At 47.5% G+C, this 21,999-nt stretch overlaps 1 protein-coding gene across 1 annotated transcript; it reads right to left on the bottom strand.

Moving 5' to 3' along the window:
- Positions 1–774: 774 nt before the first annotated feature.
- Positions 775–21,701, bottom strand: NR2E1 (nuclear receptor subfamily 2 group E member 1). Its single transcript, XM_033867600.2, has 9 exons — positions 20,935–21,701; positions 16,090–16,235; positions 12,767–12,854; positions 10,945–11,180; positions 9,518–9,664; positions 7,327–7,423; positions 6,790–6,939; positions 6,442–6,547; positions 775–2,270 (listed from the first exon to the last, which is right to left on the bottom strand). Exons 1-9 carry the CDS (start codon positions 20,957–20,959, stop codon positions 2,108–2,110), a joined length of 1,158 nt encoding a protein of 385 aa, XP_033723491.1. The 5' UTR covers positions 20,960–21,701; the 3' UTR covers positions 775–2,107.
- Between the last annotated feature and the right edge of the window lie 298 nt (positions 21,702–21,999).

Below are 21,999 nucleotides of genomic sequence, written 5' to 3'. Positions count from 1 at the left end.
TGTATTTACCACAATTTATCTATTCTCTGCTGGTGGACATTTTAGTTCTTAAATATGAACAGTGTTGTAAAGAACATTCTTGTACAAATCTTTGAGTAGCTTGCTTTCCTTTAAGACCAAGTTCTTTTTCTCAGTGGAATTAGTGGACTAGGAGTGGATGGCTGATTGAACTTCCACACATGCTATCTGCCAAGTCAGTTTAGCCACGAGATGCTAGTGCCTCTGCTCCAGACTCTTGCTGGAGCTGCTGCCCAGGAGGAACGCATAGTGCCCATGTCCTTGGGCAACTCTGATTTCCACCACTGGCTTCTGGCTGTGGGACCAGTGCCCTGAGATTTGCTGGGAACATCTCAATGCACTTTCTACTGCTCTTTCCGCATCTTACTCACCAATATGGTTCTTCACACTTTATCTTTTTGCTCATTAAATAATTTTAAGTTCCTGGTCAGGACTGAAATGTTGGCAAGAGAGTTAGAAACAGAGGAGTGAGTGAATGAAGACTCTGTTAATCGGCCTCTTTCTTCCTCACACAGCAATTTTTCTAACAGATGCAATTACATTTGAGAGCTGCAGAGAACAGAATCTTATGTTTTATTTCTTTATTCATCATTCTACATGGGATTCACTGTAAAAAGGAAATTGCCTTTGTGGTTCAGTTCTTCAGGCTGCAGTGCTCTGAGCTTCAGTTTTTACACCAGCTGCCGCCGCCGCCGCCTTGTAACTGGTAGATAAGAACCAGCCGGGGAGGGAGGCTAAGAAATCAGGCAGAGTTCATTTAAATTCAATATATTTTTTATTCTTTGTAAATACAATGAGTACAACCTTTTAACTTCACAAATCAGTTAATTCACTTTATACAAGGAAAGTTTTACTCATCCTATAATAGTCCAAGTGCTGAATGTTTTTCCTCAGTGCTAGTACCTAATAAATCAAAATGTGAAAAGTACAGCAGCTATTTAAAAATGTTTGTTTCTACATTTCCATAAGTAGAGATTTATACCAAAGGAGCAGCTTATAGTGTAGGACGAAGTGTGTGTGTGCACGTGCAGGCATTCAAAGCTTTACTAGAAACCGGTTTTCTGAAAGGCATTGAAGAGTCTCAGGCTGTTAGCATTGGATCAAGAAGCCCTTTAGCATCCATCTCCTTGAAGTTCCTTCTGGTCTCATGTCTCTGTTCATTTACTGTCTGGTGTGACTCGCTGAAACACGAGTTTGGACCCCCATTGCCTTTGGTTTCAGCACTGTGTTAATGGGACAGCAGTCTGCCTCACTCCATCATTCATCTCCACTTTATTTGGTTTTGCTGTTTTTATTCATCCTCCCTCGACTTGTGTTCTTTTAGTAAAGCTCTTCTATTTTTAGATGTTATCCAACCTGAAGTCCTGGTGAGAATCTCATTTTCGTCCACCAATTCCTTTGACAAGGTTGCCTGGCCTATGGTATTAAGAAGAAGAAGGAGGGGGAGGGGGAGAAGGAGGAAGAGGAAGAGGAAGAAAGAAAGAGAAAGGAAGAAGAGAGAGAAAAAGCAAATCTCACAGCATAAGCTACCTTTCACTTATTAACTCAGTTCTGAAGGCCACTTTATGAAGTAGTACAATAGAAGGGAAACTTTTGATAAAACTTTTGATTTAAAACCTAACCATTATTTTTGAAATAAATTCTTCAACATAAGATAGTTCTGAAGGCTGCTGTATGATGTTATACACAGAACTATATTTGGTTACCCAACTTTATACGCTAAAAGGGAAAAAAAATGTTCTACTTATGTTTCAGCTGTTGATAGATCAGCCTGATCTTCCAGGTAAGAGGCAGAATGGCCTGGCCTGTGGCAACCCCGAATTCGGTCCCCTCCCAGGGCATGGTAGCAGTGAGTCCTCTCTGCTCAGGCGGTCCTCTTACACCCCCTTTTCCTTCCAGGCCACCCCACCCTGGGTGAGGCAGCAGGTCAGAGCTACTGGAATTGTTTTGTGTCAATTGACATTTTTTCCTGAAGGCTACACATTCCCAGGTTTATGCTTCCTGAAGGGTTTGTTAGTTGAGGCTTGTTCTCCATGGGTAGAAGTTCATCAGATACTGTCCCATCCTGAAAAGTAGGGACTTGGAGAGCTTAGATATCACTGGATTTGTACATATCTGAAAGCAGTCTTGTAATTGGCACATTGCCGATGGTTTTTTTGAAAAACACTTCCTCTATGGTTGATGGACTAATAGAACGTAAAGCTGGCAAAAGTAACAGGAGTTTTCCAAAGCGACAGGGTTGAGTGGGATATCTGGAATAGGAGAAGCCATGAAAGCAAGGTAAGATCCATCACTAACAGGCTTAATATCTCATCCTTGAACACACACCATCTTCAGCTTAATCTCCTGATTCAGCCTCTTTAATAACATACTACAGAATCCTAGCCAGGCACTACTGTCCCTGTTTTGCAGGTGGAATAATTGAGGCAGGGAGAACATAATGATGCTGCCAAAAGCACACGGTGACTGTCTCCTCATTAGCACAGGGGTTGCAGTTTTTTTGGAGAAAAAGTAATTTTAAGAAACATGGTACTAAGTTTAGACCAAATAATAAAAGGTTGCCAGTGTAGAAACCAACCAATGGTATTGATGACAAAACTAGTGACAACATCCACAGTGTCTGATTCACAAGACTCCTTCATGAGGCTATTTCCCTCAAATAAAATGGATTCCTTTTCTAAGCAATTCTCTAAATTATTATTCAGGCACTATACTTAGTCACTCTCAGGAATAATTCCCTCCTTATTACACTGCAAATTAAAGACTAAATTCTGTTGGCTGGCAGTGCCACCCAACTTTCATGTCAATGAAATTGGCATATAATTAAAGATGTGAGAAATTGCTGAACAATTTCCTCTCTTGATGTCCAACGTACATCTGTGCTCAGATGTGCAAGTTCAATTTTCTGCTGCCTTTAGATGCCTATAAGCCACCTCCTCACTGCCTTGATGCATCTTCAGTCAATAGCTTGGAATCAGGTGTCAATACAGTCTACCAGGAGGTCTCCCTCCACTGACACAAACCACCCAAAAGACTGACCTCTGGAGACACTTATCTGTGACTCAGCCAGGTTCAGTCCATGGCCACAGGTGCCAGAAACTGACAGATATCAATTCCTACACAGGAGTTAGGTAGCTGAACATTGAGTTTAACTGCCCAATAACCCCACCGTGCAGAGTCCAGGGGAACAACTTTCATGCTTGTCTCTTAGCTTTGGGCACAAGAGAGTCCCTCTCTTCAACCTGATACGAGGCTGATAATTCATTCTGGGCCTCTGAGGACCTCATTTGGCTCTTTCACTGCCCAGCTTCATGACCACCAATGGACAGGGACCACCAGACCACCTTTAATAATGCAGTATGGACACGGTGTAGCTTCTCTACATTTAAAAAATACATAAATCCCACCGCTTACTCTACTTGCCAAAAACATCTCCTACGTTTCCTGGAAAGTATTCCCAAGGCCCACGTCTCCCTTTCACCTTGGCCACTTACTCTCTTCAACAGCTCTGTTTCCCTTCTCAGGCAGGCAGAGGAGAGAAGCCCCCTGAAGTGGGTGGGAAGCAGTGGCTGCCTAGATAAGCCCCCACTGTGTCTGCAGCATCCACCCAACATGCTGAAGTTTCCCACAGTGAGAAAACACTGTGGGAAATAACTACTTTCAGAAAGGACGTATTTTGGTGACTCCACAGACAGTTAACTCTTGATTTTCTGTGAGTAGATTATCCACTCACCTACTCACCCACTTCTTTTATTCTCTAGTTAGGAAGGGGCTGGTTAGTCAGTCAACACAAATTAAGTGTTTATTATATGTGGAGTACTCTACTACCCAGAAACAATAACCATGCGTATGTGTGTGTGTGAGACAGAGACAGAGAGAGAAGGAAAGAGAGGGGCTCTCTGACTGCTCAAAATTATTTTGTAGGGTATCTTTGCCCTTGACTTCATCCATCAGCATACATAACTGGAAGTTTTCTTTCCAGGTGTAAGTGTTCTGTGTCTGTCACGGATTCGGGTATTTGATTGTCAGTTATATAGTTTATTATATATAACTAAATTGTTTATCATTATATGTAGTTATATATAGTTGTTACACGTAGTTGTATATAGTTTGAAATGCCGATTTCTAGCCCTCTCCTCGTGTCCTAGGTAATTAGAGAAATCACTTACCGGGCTGTAACAATCAGCTCAGTTTGCAGCTTTAACAATTAATGCACAATTAGCTCAGTTTGCCACATTAACTTCTCAATTTCAGATTTTATTGTTCTAGACAGGAAAGTGCTAGAGGAGAATGTTCGCTGATTTGAAGGAGCTAAGCAGTAAGGTATAGTCAGTTTTGTCACATGTATGACTCTAGATATTAGTATTAAATTCTAGCTGTAGCTGATATCATGAAATGAAAGGCTCACGTCAAAGCAGATGTGTTTCTTCCATGAATAATTTCCTTGTTTTGAGGGTGACAGAGAAGTAGTATACTTGTCATTTCTCTAAACTAGACTTTTGTTAATTTGTGGTTTAACTCTCTCAGGTCGTCCTAGAAGCAGCTCCTGAAATGTCAGCCTCTCTCCTTACTCACCTTACTCCCTCCTTACTCCCTCTCCCTTACTCCCTCTCCCTTACTCCTTACACCTTCCATGGTGCCTCTACCAGCCCCTCTTCTGCCTCCTATTGGTCCCCTTCTCTCCTGCTGGAATCCAAGAACTAGCTCACATGTCTTCTCGATGCATCAGACTTTGCAGATTTTTTTTCTCACTCCCTCTGAGAATTTCTCTCTCTCACTCCCCACTTTGCTTTTTCTCTTCCCTGGTCTGAGTTGGAGTAACACTTCTGCCTACTTCCTGTAACGATAATGGGTAGTATTTTGTCCTTTCTCGTGTTCCACAGTGCTCACCAGCCACCCTGCACAAAGCGAGTACTCAGCAAAGGCTTGACTGAATCAATACCTAGCATCATATTCTCCTGGTGTGATGTTCTTTATACCTTAAAGACTCTAAATGTCAGAGGTCAGTTATGATATACAATTTAGTTTTTAGTGGGGAAAAAATGCCCAAATTATGTACTGTTCCATTTTATAATTCTGAACAAATGTAAGTGCTTACTATATACATTCTGAAAGTAAATGTGGATTTTAAATTTAAAACCACGGAACTTTAATTTGGAAAAACATACACAGGCTCTACCACTCATCACAGTTTCAGTGATATTCCATGGACAGGGAACAATTTGTTGTTGCTGTTAAACTCACATTTTACAAATTTACTTGTTCCCCTGCTTTTAGGGAAAATCATAATATGCTGGGTTGTAAGGCACACAGTAAGCACTCAATAGATATTGGTTGCTATCAGCTATTGAAGATCTACTGTGAAGCCTAAAGCTTTCAGGAATAGGAATTCCGAAAAGCTACATTCAATGACTCTGGGACAGGGAACAGTTTTACTCTTTAGTATTCAAAAGAGGATTTATAAAAGGATAAGGAGATCCCTGCAGAAGTGGTATCATCCCAAATGAATACAGGTGACTTGGGGTTTCTTTGACCCCTTCAGTAATGGAAGCATTAACTGCCTCTACCCATTTGATTTAGTTTCTCCCAGCCTAGTGTCTATGGGTGATGTTGAGATGATAGAGACTGGTTTCCATGGGCTTCTCTTCAAGATCTAGAGAATAAGTAAGAAGAGCAACTCTATTCTAACCTCAGATCTACTGCAGCCCTAACTTAGGAAGCTAGCAAGGTTTCACTGCTCTTTAAAAGCCTTGCTTTTTTCGTCTGAAAATGGAATCAGAAAGTCTGTAGACCTCGTGGTGGATGTGCCCATTTGGTGGGCCAGGAGGAGCACTGCTGGAACCCCAGTGACTGAGAGTTTCTACCAATAGCCAAGAACAGCCTCTGCCAGTGGGCTTTGCTTGGCCAGAAGTAACATGGTGGGTGCTATGGCTCAAAATAAGTCAACAGATACCAATCACCAAAGCCAGACAGCAGTCACGATGGGGTTAAAGATGACCACTTTAGAAAGTTCTCTGGTCCTTCTATTTGGGATTGGCATCCAAAGAAAGGCACTTGCCTTTTTTAAAGGATCATGTGACCACTCTCTAATATATCAACTAACATAACACTTTAGCCTTCATTTTTCACCTTGCTCACATCTGGGCCCATTCACCTCAATGTGTTCAGCTATATTGATGGATCAACTTATTAACCCAGGAAAGGTGTAAGGTGTCTGGCAGTGCTTTCAGTTTCGTAATGTAATTTGATTTGCTCCTCTCACCTACCCTTCGAAATACGTGAGGACACAGATTCTAATTAAATTAACTGGCTTGGCAACAGGATAATTAGTCACAATGTTTGAACTGGCTTTTTGCTGTCTGCTCACACATTCACAATGGAAGCAATTTTCTTAAGTACACGTTCAAGGCAAACAAGGGTCACCTGGTATGGATGTAGCTGTTGAGAGTTAGCTGAGCCTCATCTTGAAGAGCTGCGATGGCGGCAGCATTCCGGAAACTTCTCAGTTCAGAACCACTGTGTGTAGGAACTAGAAATGAAGACCAGGAAATTGTGATAGGCAGCACAGGAAATGCAGATGGGGAAAGCACTCTCTGGAAGTGGATGGCCAGCAGAAGAACATGCAGGTTCCATGGCTATCGAAAATGGAGTCAGACTAAGAGTATCAGCTCTCTTGAAAACCATCACCTCTTTTTTGGACTTGGAGGTGGCTGAATTAGTGAGATGGCAAAACTGGGGAAGGAGAAGAGACAGCAGTTTGTGTCTGCTTACCAGCTTTGAAAGTGACGATGCATTTTAGACAGGCAAATTCAGTAGCATCTAACCGGAGTTGTCTAAACCGAGCCACCACCTCTTGTAAAGCCTGTATTTCAGATATGATCTTGTTCAGCTTCTGGGAATCTGTGTTGTCACCATTCATGCCTAGAATAAAAATATGCAATAAATGCTCTAACATGAAGGCATTTTCATGATTTAATATTGATTTTTGACAAAATCCTGCATATCAATATCTATTCAATTGTCACTCTAAGATATCTGATTCCATGTAAACTGGCTATATTGTATGAAAGTTAATATAAAATCTTCTCTTGGATGATAACAAACACAGTAATTTGCATTTAAATAACAATGCAAGCAGTCATGAATACAACAAAACAACATTATTTGCATTTAAATATAGATTTATAAATGACAGGTATACTCTATTGTTCAGCAGGAATTTGTTATTCTTTACATGTTGTTCTTTTTTCAGTAATGTATTTTTATGGTAATTTCTACAACAAAGTCATTAAATTGTGCAATTCTTACCAGATACAGCCAGTAGAGTGTTAGCATCAACCGGAATGGCCCATTGTGCTATTCCTAGAACAAACAGTTCTCTCCAAGCATCTTCCAAAAGCATCAGCTGTCATACAATAGATGTATAATATAATATAGTGTGTAATTTATAAATTTATAAACAATTTCAATATGTAAATTTCCATCATTTTAAGAAGTGTTTTAAATGCCTGTCCTGATAGTTCTTCCTCTGAATATTCTAGCTTTCCCTTATTTTCTCATATTTTCCTTTATTAAAAGGTGCCTATACTTAAGCACATGCATTTGAGAGTCAGCCATTCCAATTCCCCAAATTTTGCTTCCCTTGGGAAAGAGTTTACCCTTCTTGTTCTTGCATCCATTTGTTCCTGACCACCTAGAAACTTCTCAGGAGACCCAGGCTCTATGAAATGTCACCAGCAGCACAGCAGGTGGATTCCCCTCATAGAAAATGTTATTATCAGGGTTGAGGATTCCAGACTAAGCATGCAGATGTGGGCCCCCATCTTCCTGGAGGGTTGAGCGGGCTGGGCTGGGAGAGTGATCACTAATTCCCAAGAGGCATGCAGGGAAATCAGGGTGTAATTATGTTAATCAGGTTTTGCTGAGTTTACCTCATCTCACTGCCTGATTTTTCTGAGACTCATAAGTGGACAGCATCAAGGTGCTTGTCATTTTCATTCTATTAAAATGTGCTACTGAATATTTAAAATGAAAATATGGCTCCTTTTCGAAATTAATGTACTGGATTCCACTTCACTGCAGTTTGCTTGTTGTTAAAGGGTTTCCGCCGAAGGGCTAAGTGGCAGACAGTAAGTAAATTTTGTTTGGATTAAAGAGTCTACAAATACTTGTTTTGAGAAAAAATAGCCAACTTACACACACACACACACACACACACACACACACACACACACAGCAAATGGTCAGAGTCAACCAGTAAAGCTGGTCAAAGATAGAAACTAACCATCTTGAAAAATTTGTTTTTGAAAAATCTCTCAAAAACCAGTCAGTTCTGGATGTGAGAGGATTTCCTTTTGAGAGCTAAGGGCTGAATTGTGAAGGCTTGTAACCAAAATCACAATTAGACCAAAAGGTTTAATTTTCAAAGTGCTTTATTTTCAGTTTTATTGCATTAAATACAGAAAATAATACTTTAAAAATGCAAGGTAAACAATGTCTAATTCTGACCATGTCTGAAAGTCCAGGCCATGAAAAAAAGAACATCCCAGGTTAGAAGATTAAATGTTTTGAGCACATTGCCAGGGCTCTCTGTAGGAAATGTACTTCATATTAAGGGGCACTATTATGCTTTAATTAGGTATAAAATGAATTAAAGAAACAAATCCTTTGCTTTTGGAGCTACTTATTAGCCTTTTGGGAAATTTGTCATTAATTTCCATGAATGTGCTGGTGACGGCCAATTTTTGTGAATACTTCATTTTATGTCTTTCCCTTAAGGGCAGAAAAATTCTGGCAGAGGCCATTTCTGATATTCCTAACAACAAAACTTCTGAGTTTCGGTACGATGCAATTTTAAAGGCACATACTTTGTTTTCTCCCTCTTAATGTCATTTACAACCACAGGATTATGCACCAGACCTATTTGTTTACAAAAACTCTAAAAGCATTTAAAGAATCAAGGGAGGTGTGCAATGCACTCTTTAATCCTTCATGCTGATCAATCAGTGGCCAAAACTATGAACATCACAATGGAAAATATAAAGCTGCAAATATAAAATAATGAGACTAGTTCCCAAAATCTTACAAGGGAATACTCTCATCACGTTCTGTCTCTCAGTTCCAGTGTTCTTAAGAAAATATTGTTTTGTTAACAATTTTAAAAGTCATTAAGATTTTTAAAATTTGTGATGAAATTTGCTGTTTCAATTAAACTAAAAAAAGATAATGAAAAAAAAGACAATGGTCTTGTATATTTGGTTTTTTTAGATCATATCCAACTTTCCTGAAATAACATAATTACATTTCTTAGTAAGGATTCCATAGCTAGCTATTTTGAACCCATAGCAAGAAGCTAAGAAAAATCATTTCCTACTGCTGTTAAGAACGGATGCTTGGCCTTGGTGATTTATCCAGGTAACTTCTAGTTTCATAAGACTGGCTACTGTTGCTTCTTTCCCAACCCCCTTCCCCCAAGAGCTCAGTGCCCTCTTGGTCATACCTGGTCTTGCAAACATAGCGTGGAGAAAGCTGGAACACTCTTAGCCCACTTGATGCTCATAAATAAAAGCCTGGCAGCTGATTCACACACTGACTCTGTGGCCACTTCATAGAGATACATTGGGGTCCCATTCACTTCATGGGGGTACTGGGTGGGGAAGAAAGAGAAACAACAGGGAGTAAGGAAACTGCAGCTTTGCAAGAAGAGCCAAATTTTAAATTTTCTAATTAGACCAGTGAAGGAGATAGGAATATCTATAGAGTTTGGGGAATAATAATTGATGGGAGAGGCTCATTTCCACTCTTTGGCGGCCTGTTCCTTCAAGAGGGGCATCTGGCTTTTCTATCCCCTGCAGCAAATTTTCCTCAGGCTGAGCCAAGTGCCAAGCCTGTCTCCCAATTTAGACAAGAGCTTCTTGCATTTGAGTAAATAAAAATAGATGTGGAGAAAGTATAAATTAATAGGCATCCCAAACACAAATATGCATATGAGTATTTTTAGAAAGGATTAGTATATTATGGAAATATTTCAATTAGACATCTTAATCATTCATAGAGCATTCCCATTCATAACTGACGACATATTCATAACACTACTTTCCCAAGCTTATTCTACACATCAAGGATAAGAAAGCAATATTAAATATTGTATGTGTGCGTGTGCCCAGGTGTTTGGCTTCCCTGCAGTGTGGGGCTGCAGCTGGCCCTCCTCTTGGGGAGAGAGATCTGGAGCCCTTCTCGGCCTGGAGTGGGGGCTTTGGGTAGGTACCAACTGGAAGCCTGGAAGGTAGTCCCTAGGTGGCAGCCTTTTGAGGTGGTTCTGGCGGTGTCCCTGCTAGTAGAGGCTCAATTCTCGTGTAAATTCATGCGGCTCAGAAGAGAGTACGGGGAGTGGGAAATGAAGCCAACTTCTTCAAACTGTCCTAACAAGGTGAGCTCCACATTTCTCTCTTGCATTAGGGACCCATGGCTTTGCCCAAGAGATTAGACCCCTGCAGTTGCAATTCAGGGGCTCTTCTGCCAGCTGCAGGCAACTTCTGTCTTCTAAAAACAATCTCTGCTCTTCTGTCCTCCAGGAACACCTAGGCTGCCCTCTTAGTTCAGCCAGGGCTTTACACTAGGTGTTTTCTAAAGATACAGGTTCCTGGGCACCACCTCAAATTTGCTGAAAGGGGGATGGGCCTAGGCGGCCACGTTTTCAGTCAGCTTAGAGAGTGACTTTACTGCACACTAAAATTTGAGCACCCCTAGCTCAACAGGGGAGAGAGGGAGGTCTAGAGCTCCCCGCAGGGCTCGGCGAAGCACCGAGCACCCCGTGAGGTCTCTCTCTCTCCATCTTTTGCCTGAGCCATGCCAGCTGAGAAAGAATGGGCGCGCCCCTCTCCGCCCTCCACTCGGAAAGGTCTCGGGCCCAGCAAGGTCACTGACCTTGGGCGTGGGCTGAGCCAGGCTCACGAGGGTCTGCCGCTCAGGGGTGGCGGACACGGCGGCCAGTTCCAGGCCGTGAGGCTCCAGCTGCGTAACCGCGGTGAAGAATGCCGGCGCGGGTAGTGCTGCGGAGGGGAAGTGCGCGGCCGCCCCGTTCTCTTCCTTGTGTCCACGGAAGTATAGGGCCACCTGCTTGCGGATGGTGGACGTCCGAGGCCCCCGCTCATGCTGCACGGCTACAGAGACAGACAGACCGGCGCACGCCCGAGATCAGAGACTCGGTGACACTTAGACGCTGCCGCGCTCTCGGGCCAAAAGCTGCGTCTGGACAGGCAAGGGCACCCGGGAGGTGAAGAGAAGGAGGGAGAAGGAATGTGAGGGTGGAGGGCGCTCTGAGACCGTTTAACCCTTACACTGTTTGCATAAGGAAGCTGAAGCTGAGAAGAGCAGCCCGGCCCAAAGTGTCACACTAATACCCGAGCCTCAGGCAAAACTAGGTGTGTTCTCTGTCGGTTGAGGGCTCCTCTGCACCCAGGGAAGGTAGCAGGGAAACCAGAGACCCTCTGGGCAGGAGTAGCTGGGTCTCCACCGCAACCAAGGGTAGAGGGAGCATTGCGCACAGCCAGGCACAGCGTCTCTGCACACACTTTTCCCAATCCGCTAGACGACCACTCCCCCCGCCACCTCCATCCCTCGCCCCACTTGGAGATGCCGTTTGGCCTCCGAGGACCCCAGGAGAAAAGGACCCGAGCCCGGGTCCGCTGGGGAATGGGACGAGGGAAAGCCCTCTCAGAGTGTGCTGGAGGAAGGCAGGGGAGATGTGACAATTACCACCAACAGTTTAAACAAACAAATTAATTCAGGGCAATCTTCCGCTCGACGAGCTTGACAACTTGTCAATACACAAGTTCAACAGGTTGGACGCTCCCTCCTGCTTCCTGCGCCGCGGAGGAAGGAACTCTCTCCCCAGTGGGCGCTGTACCTCGTGGAGATGCCACCCTGCCCAGGCCTCCGTCCGGGCAAAGCCCACTCCGCACCCAGTCCTGAAGCCCCATCCCTCCCTCCCAGCCAAGACCCCTGCCACGTCCCGGCCTGGGGCGCCCTCGCCAGGCCACCTCCGGGCACGAGCTTGGATTGCACTCTAAGCCCAAGAAGCATCCTGACGACCTAGTTCTTGCTGCGCGCCTTTAAGAGCCTTCTGGGAGCTGGGTGTCCGAGGCACCCACTGGCGTCACTCTGCCCCTCCAGCCCCTTTCTTTAGAACTAAGAGAAGGCCCTGAAAAAGCTCAGATCGGCCGTCCTGATTTTGTAATCTTGGTGAGTCTACAAACAAGGGGTGGACATTCCGCGTGTTCGTGTCTCTGCCCTTCCTCCTTGAACCCGTCTCCTAGGCCCCAAGATATCCTCTCCAGGAGAGTATCCAGACAGCAAGACCCTGCGGGAGGCTAACAGGCTTAAGTCTGACCACAAAAGGGCTGCAAGGAGAGGTGAGAAGAAGAATCAGCATGGGAAGCCGGGAATGTCACATGCGGGTCCCCAGCAGAGTGGGGTGGGGACTCCAGGAACGCTGGCTTCGTGGGGATGGTTGTGAGGCGCAAGTGTCCCACGTGGGCATGGGTCTTGCCCTGGGGAGTTCAGTGGGGTGAGGGTGGGGCTTATGCAGGGAGATGACTAAAGCCGGAGGCCAATTCCCAGCACCTGGAAAGAAATGCTCAGGAGATGATTTACATGCATAGGAGTGCCATTATTTTCTGTACACATAATTTACTTACTATTCAACCAACATAAGGATAAAAAGATGTACTAAGAATAAATAGATTACCATCTTTGTTCATGTTGACTTCCAAACACTTCTTCAGCCGACACGCCCTGCACTGGTTTCTGTGTGTCTTGTCCACCGGGCAGCCTCCCTGGAACAGAGCGCAGGCGGTCAGCGGCCCCCAGGACATTTAGACTGGGGACGCGAAGCCGGCGCCGGGTCGGGGAAAAGGCGCTGAGGCGGGTACGGACCCCGCAACAGACCCCGGAGCTGCAAGCCTGGGTCCGCGAAACGCGAGGGCCTTGGGCACCAGCGGGGCCAGGAAGAGAAAGGGCTGGGATTCCTGGGGCTACTTCAAAAGGACCAGCCCCTGACCCTATGAAAGCGGACAAGAAGGAAAGTCCTTGTCAAATCAGGTGAAGGGTCAGAGCTCCTGGTTTGCCCAGACTACGCTGCGTGGGGAGGAGCTCCCGAGGGGAACTTCCGCCAGGCGCAGAGGGGTTGGAGCGGGGCGAGACTTTTCAGGACCGAAGACAGCGACCTGCCCTGGAGGAGGAGGCCTTAGAGTTCTGCAAGGAGCAGGCTTGCCTGCCAGGACCCCTGCCACGTCCCCCTCCCACCAACTATTCTTTCCACTTTCAGGTCTTGAGTCTACCTCTTTCTGTCACTTTCTGGGTGAGCCCATTTATCTGTCAGATAAATATTTCCCATTATTCTCCACTCTCCTGTTTTCCTCTCTCGCCTTTGTACTCCAAGCCATGCTTCTGACCAGCATGTTGAGAGTTGTCTTAAAGACTAGCCTTAGCCCAGATTCATAGAAACACAGCCATTTCTGGAAGGTGAGGCAGAAGCCAGAGTGGTTAGGAGGGCAAGGCTTACAGATGTGAGAGTGGGAAGGGAAGAGCCCAAGGCCTGGACAAATTCTAGAAATGCCCACCATGTAAATATGACCAGGAAGATAATGTGATGAACTGTCTGACAAAATGATAACATAGATTGAGAATATTAGCACGATAACTGAAAAAAAAAGAGGTAATTGTGCCTTAGAAATACTTATTTGAGATGCATGAGAAAATAAATGTTTTATCCAATGCAATTTTCTGGAAAAATATTGGCCATTAAAAGAGGAAAACAGAGAAAATTTCTAATGGAATTCACTCAGCGTTAGGTGCTATTACTGAGAGAACATATACATAGATTCATAAAGAGTCATGTCTACATGTGTATTTTATACACAGTAAATACATAAGAAGTTTGGTGCTCTGTTTATACTACTTGCTACTTTTACATTTACAGTGGGAAGAAAGAGAATAAAATAAATGTATTTTTATTTTGTTTCATAATCTCAAAATTCATATACTCTGAATTTGGAGTAAGCAAATTTTCTGAAATATCCCTTAGGAAAAAATTATACACTCAAACACACAGTTTTATGAGATCACACCCCTCTGATTTAAAATACGTTGATTTATTTAAAATAAAGGTAGAGCAGAAGTTCATAATAATTTCTAAACATCCTCATTACTGTTAATAATAAACTAGAATGCTGTTTACCTAAGCTTAGAATAAAGGAGAGAAAGGAAATAAATTTTTTTCCTAACTGAATTCTTCAGGTCATCTTTGCTGGCCAGTGTAATAGCTCAATGTAAAAAGGTTTAAACAACTTATTATTAAATGCAATCATATGCCTATCCTCAATGTTATCCTCCTAGTATTCTGATAAACATACTAATGCATAACAGAAGTCTTCATTAGTTCCTAGAAGTGTCTTCAAATCAGATCAAATGTATATAAATATCTGGAGCCTGAGAGAAAGATGCGCACTTCAGCTAGGTCCATTTATTCTCTGTGTAAGAAGAGGACCACCATGCCTGATGAGTCTATCAACACTCCTTTACAAGCACTTGGACTGACATCAATATGTGTGAATTGACAGCCAGCCCCTTTGAAAATATCAAGCATATTATCTGAGGTTTTGATTCCCCAATTCTGTGCATTGCATAAAAGTAAAAGATAACTTAAGTAGAGGCCTGCTCAAGTCTGATGACCCACAATAATCTCATATTCTTGTGGAGCTACTGGGATACAGTTCTGTGTGTATATAATGTGATGTGTCCATATGGTGAAGAGAGAAACTGATACAGAGCTATGGACCCAATTAAACAGGTAACAGGGCTGGAGAGTTCAAAATAACTTATCCAAATGCAGCATCTTCTTGTTCTTGTTTTTGTTGATAATCCAAATCTATCAGAAATTGGTATGAGCAGACATAGGTTCAGAAAAAGATAAACAATTCACTAGCACCAGACAATATATGTGTATGTATATATGTGTATCATATATATTAATTAGTGAAAACGTTTTAGTATTTTGGTTACCAAAGGATGTTTTCTGATTACTGCACTCTCCAGGATCTTCTTGGGAGTGGAGATTGTCACTCTGTATTTAGGGTCTGTGTGCCTGGCTAAGGAGAAGGCCAAGTGTGGGACCAAAAGGCTGATCTCCTAGGTTGAAATAAACCTACTACTGAGCTGGAAACTGAGTCAGGGGGAGGTGTCTGCTCACTCTTTCTGGAAGCTCTGGCTCACACTCAACCCATGCCCCTACTCTTCTGTCTCTCTGAGACAGTTCTGCCTGCTCAAGATCAAAACAGAATCAACCAGAGAAGCAGAGAAAGTGAAGATTTGGGGACCGTGGAGAGGCTCCCAGTTTCCTTCCTTGGGCACCTTCTCTTCTTGCTCACTCTGCCCTTTTCTGACAAGGCCCAACTAAAGTCACATGGGTGCTGAAGCCCCACTACCCACTACCAAGCAGCCCTGCTTCTCTGAAGTTGAAGGCACAGCCCCTCATACAGCACATCCTCTCTGTTCCAACTAGCCAATGCTCACTTCGCTGACTGAAATGCCCTGTGCCTTTCACTTCTGCCCGGACAGACCTGGGTCAGAGCACTGAACTTAGGTGCTGCTAGGAATGGGACTGGGGTGGCAGTGACATAAAATAGCCCTTTTACCTGCCTGCACTTGTGGTTTAGATTCTAAAGTTCCTTAGATCCTCTGGGCTGGCTTTATAGTCACTGGGTGTGGGCCTTACCCAGTGTCAAAAACTGTCAGAGGATTAAAAAAAGGGGGCGGGGATTGATAGGGGGTGTAAGGAGACGCTGGGACTTCAGCTTTCCTCCTTCAAACTCAGCTCTCTTCCCTTGCCTCTTTCTGCCTTTCCCAAGCAAAAGGGCCACTGAGAGTTGAGGCAGGAAGGAGGGGAGAGGAAAGGAGAGGTCAGGGCCTAGTCTCTCCTCAGCAGCTTGGAAACTCAGAGGAGGCCTTGGCACAAACAAAGGAAGGGGAGGCGGCAGAGGGGAGCGGGGCAGCGCAGCCCTGCTAAGGTACCTGGTTTCCAGATTTGCAGACATACGTCCTATTCCTTCGGATACTTCGTTTGAAAAACCCCGAGCAGCCGTCGCAGGCGTAGACCCCATAGTGTTTCCCCGAACTGCGGTCGCCACACACTTTACAGGGGATATCTAAAATACGGCCTGAAATCGCAGGAAAGACAGGGAAGGGGGGATGGGGTGAGAGAGAGAGGAGGGCGGAGAAGGAGGAAAGGGGAGAGGGAGAGAGAGATGCTAAGCAATCTGACCTCTGAAGGGATTAGCACCGAAGCTGCGGTAAAAGCAAATAATGAAGTGATTTTATAGCCAAACTTTTTTTCCTTGAGCAAGTGTCAGTTTCCTACAATGAGCATTATTCATGCACCGCTACATGTATTTGGGTCTCCTCTAATCGCCGAAACCCATTTTGGAATAAAAGATTACAGCAGGCCAGGGCGGCAGCACGGCCGCCGCTGCCTTTCTGCTCCGCGGAAAGTTTGGCCGCCTCCCTCTCCTGCTCTTGCATTTAACAGAGAAAGTTGTTAGTGAGCGCGCGAGGAGACAAACTTGAAATGTAAAAGGGAAAAGAAGAAAAACAAACACGGCTGGAACCAGGGATGGCAGCTGGAAGGCAATCGAGTTTTCTCTGAGCTGCCGGGCGGTTGTTATTATTAGGATTATTATTGTAATGCTAATACTAGGATTATTAATGATAATAAGGGTAGTGGTAATTGCCCAACTTTCACTTTACCTATTTAAAATAATGCTTGATGGATCGCTTTTGAGAAATAATTTCTTTTAGGAAAAAAAATTTTTTTCTCCCCAAAGTAACCAGCACCGAGGTAGGCAAGTAGGAGGAGAGTGTTGTAAGTATGTCGATTCCCTGGCAGGTTAGGGTGGGACGACACCCCTCCGCCTCGACTCCCCAACGTCTTCCTCCTTAAAGCCCTACCTTCTCACACTAGATCCTGCGGGGGTCCCTGGCTTTCTGTTTTTCCACCGCTGTCTGAGGCCGATTCTTTCAAAGTTCTGACTGGTTTCCCTAAACTGCCCCCACCCTCCGTGGCCTCGACAGTCGCCTGACTTAAGAGAAATAGCCTTGGAATCCCCTCTAGCCTGGGATGGCCGCGGACCCTAGAGGAATGTTAGGGAGAGGGTAAAATTCGAAAAGTTATAAGGGAGGGAACTATTTTTCTATAAGGTTCAAGGGTCCAACAAGCCTGAAGTGGTTCATAAGAACTTTGAAATCCTTCCTCGTGCAAAAAAAGGGAGTATTAAATAAAGGGTTAACTTAATTAATACTTTGATAACGATGATGATGATATTTAACAATACTAGTTAATAATTAACTTCTTTACATTTAATGTTCCCTTTGCTACCGGCCCGAAGGCCTCCAGTCTGGGCCCGGGCGGCCTCCGGCTTGGCCTCTGTGAAGCTGGCACCTTGTTCCCGGAGCGCTCAGGTTAGGGACCACGATTAGGCTGGGGTGATGGGAGGCAAGGGTGAGGACGACTGGTCCAGGGGAGTAGGGGAGGCGAGGGCGCCGCGCAGGAAGGGCCCGAGGCCTCAGGGTGGAAACTCGCCGGTGGATTCCGAGGCATCGGGCGGGCGCGCACCCCCGACCGCGGCCGTCGAGGAGCTGCAGGGGGTGGGGGCGGGGAGGACGCGGGCGGCAGGGTTGGGGAGGGGGTTTGGTAACCACCAGGCTCGGCCCGGGCAATTACAACCCCGCCGTAGCACCTGCCTATAGAGCCACCAGTGACCCGTCAAAAAAAGTAGCATGGGAATTCGGATGGCGACAAAGGCCGGCGGGGGAGGCGCGCGGCGCGGCGACCACCGCCTCGGCGCCCCCTCTCCCGCAGGGTGGGAGGAGAGGTTGTGCTGGGGGAAGGAGGGGGTTGTAGAAAGCCAGGGGAGGCGACATCGGGTTTTGTCCCTCACCCCCTCGGACCTGTCACTGCGCCCAAGGGAACTCAACGGCCGCGCAGCAGCCGCCCTCACTCTGGAAAGCAGTAAACTTGGTTTCCATATCTTGCAACCATTCTCCTCTGCATAACGCTCTGGCTGAGCTGGGGTCCGTGTTTGAGGTCCAGCCATCCTGTCGTCCCAGCTGTCCTCCTCTTCCCGGTGGCAGTTTTGATGATGCCAAGATGAGCTAGTGGGAGGAGCAGTGGTGGGGGTTCTCTTTCCCGCCCCCCATCCAGACGGGAGGCCAGGGACATGCATCTCTGGAGAACCCCGACGGGGTGGAGGGAGGACCAGTTAGGGGCGGGCGACGCTACTCGGGCTCCAGGGGCGGGGCTCCTAGACCAACGGCCCCCCCCGGGGCCGCCACGGCGGCAGGGCGGCCCTGCCCCAGCGCAAACCTCCGGGCCGAGGCTCCCGGGGCAGATTAGAGACAGGCGTACCCACCTGGGGCGGGGCACAGAGGGGAGGACGCGAAAATTCCGGGGCAGAGCGGGTGTGCGCCTCAGACTCCGCCACCCAGCCACGTTAAGGTGACTTGGGTCACGAGACAAGCTGGTTGACCCCGTTGCAAAGCTCCCCTCATTTAGCAAGTCGAGCGAGCTCCGACGTGAGGCAGGCGGGAGTTTCCTGAGGCTGGAAAACCGTTCTTAACTTCCCTCGCCAGGGGGTCCCCTCGGGGCTTTTTGTGTGTCATAATTGCCTAAAGATATATGGCAGCTTCGATTACTGTAATTACCATCAGAGGCTGTTGAAAGAAGTTAGTCTGGGCTGCAGGGGTGACTGGCCGGGGTCTTGTTACCACCCAGGCGGGTCTCCCGGGTGACATCGCTCTGCTCTCCAGCTGTGCGAATCCGAGCAAGGCGGGAGTTGCAGACCTCGCGGCCGGGCTCAGCCCTGACCTCGCCCGCTGCGCGCCGACCCCCTCGCTGCTCGGGGCCCGAGGGCCGCAGGCCTGGGCCCCGCTGCCGCCACCGGTCTGGAGAAGGCCTGGATGGCGCGGCGCCGCGGGCGGGGTCAGCTGTTCTGCGGGCCTGAGAAACTCCTGCGGAGGCGTCCGGACCTGCGTCGGGCTCGAGGCTTAGGAGGCCCAACTCAGGCTCTTGGGAAGCTGGAAAGCTCCAAAGTTTCCCCAGTGTCATTCTGCCTTTTTTCCTAAAAGTCCGAACGGTCCGCCTGCGTCCTAGTCCATCTACAGCATGCGGGCGCGGTTCCAGCGAACCCAGTTCGTGCCCGCCCCTTCCCTCACCTCCGAGGCCTCACTTTTCAAGGCTCCTCAACCCCGGCGACTGCGCACCCCAAGTGGGCGAGGGGTCTGAGGATCCTTACTTCCAGGGAAGGAGGCGAGGACCTGTCACGGGGCAAGCAAGCACCGAGGCCTGCCGAGGCCTGCCGGCTTCAGTTTTTGCGGTGGAGGCTCGGAATGCACCAGGAAGGCTTTCCTTCTGCGCCTCCTGGGAAGGACGCACACACGCCACAACATGGGCCACAATAAATATGCGAGCTCGCCTCCTTTCCCAGAGATTCGAACAGCGAGGGCCAGGTAGGCCCGAGGTTAACTGGAAACTCCAGTCCTCCACCAGGGTCGGCTCTGATTCGGGCGGCAGCTGAGATTCCTTCTCTCCTCCCTCCGCCTTAGTTCCAAACATTTCTCCTTTTTTCTTCTTGTTCACGTTCACTTTAATTTTTAAAATGGCAGCGCCCAAAACCAAAACAAACGGACAAAATAAAAACACAACCCACTTCTTGAGAGGGAGGGGAGGAATTGCATCCCACTCAAGTGGGACTTCATTATCAGTCCTCAGAAGTATCTCGGACTCTCCCAACTTTCAAAGGCTCGGAACAATGAGCGGGAGTGAGGGGAGGGGGTGTTTGAGAAAAGCACAAGCGCCAAAAATGCCATAAGCGAAAACGACAAGGGCGGCGGGAGCACTCCGGGATGTGGGGACTTCGGCAGCGACCACCCCCAGCCTTGGACCCTGGAAACCGCAGCCCCGGGCCACCGGAAGGCGGGAACTGAAATGCCCCATGGAGACCCTGGCATTGCGGCCGTGCCGGCCCAGCGCCGGCTCTGGCCTGCACATTCTCAGGGTCCGCAGGCAAGGAGCACGCAAAAGCCCTCGCACATACACTCAGACCTGCACTCCGGCGTCTAGGGGCGGTTAGAGATCAGCCACGACTTGGAGTTCCAAGGGAGAGCCTCCAGCTAAGCAGGGTTGAGGAAGGAGAGGAGCGCGCGGAGGGGAACAGGCCGCACTCTCCTGCCTCTGCCGAGCTCTCGCTCGAAAACTCCTTGGGATTAGGGATTTGGTCCTCTCTTTGCTAGAGCGGTTCGCCATACTTTAAATTCCCCAGTTATGACCTACGCGGATTTAGGATTAAGGAAAATGTGACTTTTAAATTGTTTCTGCTTCCCAATTTGCAGGATTATTTGAAATAGCTAGAAAAGGGGTGCAAAGCATTCCATTCAAAATCCGCTTTGCGCAAAGTTGCTTTTGCGCTCTGGAGCTCGGAGTTTTGAGCGAGCGTGTTATTGTGCTGCAGCCTGGGGCTGCGGCCTAGTTCCCGCCCCCGCCGCCTCCTCCCCCTCTTCCCCGCACCTGGCGGCTAAGTGGAGGCAACTCGCGGGACTGCTGGGCGGCCTGGGTCGCAACCTTCCCACCATACCAGAGAAAGGGGGGAATCAAGCAACCCAGAGGTAACGAAATTGTTCTTCCCTCACCACGAAAGGCACTGACTCATGGTCTACAAGGAGCTGGGCCAAAGCGCACACACCGCTGGAGTCCCTTTCCCAGGCTCGGAGTCTCGGAGATCGGAGCAGGACCTCCCCGGCTACCCCGCCCGCCCGTCCGTCCCAGCCTGCGCGCCTGAGCCCCGCAGCGGCCCGATAGGTACCCACTTGTTGATCCGGCCGGCTTGCTCATGCTGGCGGTCCCGGGGCGGAGCGGTTGGTGGGCGCTGCCCGAGTCCCGGCCGGCAACGCCCGCTTCGCCGCCGGGCGCCGCCGCTCTCCAGCCGCCTTCCAGCCTGGGAGGCTCCGGGGCCGGACAGGTGGGTGTCGGTTGCGCGCTGCGCTGCTCCCCGGGCGCTCAGAATTCGTTCCACAGTGGAAAATTAAGCATCCTTAAGTTTCTTCCCGCCTCTTGCAAAACCGCAGCTGCTGGGAATGTTGCTTGGTATGGACACAGGCATGTACAGACAAATGGAGAGACGGACAGGCAGATCGAGGGAGAAGGGAGGACAGGCAAGAGAAGGGTATTGAAGAACAGAGATGGAGACACGAAAATGGTCTTTCTACGGAGCAAAAAGGGCAAAATCCCTCTCTTTCCCCATTCCTGTCTCTCAGTCTTCAGTTCCTCCCTCTACATTAGGCAGGCAGAGTGTGGGCAGATCTCTACAGACCGTTGCTCTTTTACGGAAAGAAGGGAAACACACAACCGCAGCCTCAGGCAGATGGGCTCCGCGCTGCCCAAATCCGAGCGCGGAGTGGGAAAAACTAGATTGCTGGGAAGTCTTCCGAGGGAACAGGAGGCCAGCTCCCGGTTTCCGGGGAGAGCCAAGCACGCAGCGGCAAAGGGTTCCCGAAGTTCATTACCCCGTGACTTTGTGCCTGTCGCTGCGGACTGGGTCCCCTGTAATATCTCCAGAAGCGCTCTGACAGGCAGCCACGGGGAGGGGAATAGGGCGTCCCTGGCCCACTTAGCTTTTCCCCCAACTCCTGGCGGGGTCTGACGTCAGCCATGTGCGGGGAGGAGATGGAAAGAGGGAGGGGGTTAAATGCTAATGATATTAATGAACCTCCAAGCGGCTCCCAAAGAAAATGCAGGCGCTCTCGGAGCTGAGGAGTTAAGAGTATGAATAAGGGAGTGTGGCTCTGTGCGTGCGAGATGGTGAGGACAGTGCGGCTCTCGTAATAAAAATGAATTATTATATTTCATGGCAAGGGGGAAGGGGAGGCAGCTGG

Source organism: Tursiops truncatus, chromosome 12 (genome assembly GCF_011762595.2).
Source record: "Tursiops truncatus isolate mTurTru1 chromosome 12, mTurTru1.mat.Y, whole genome shotgun sequence".
NCBI classification, from domain to species: Eukaryota; Metazoa; Chordata; class Mammalia; order Artiodactyla; family Delphinidae; genus Tursiops; species Tursiops truncatus.
This window is presented reverse-complemented; position numbering and strand designations above follow the sequence as displayed.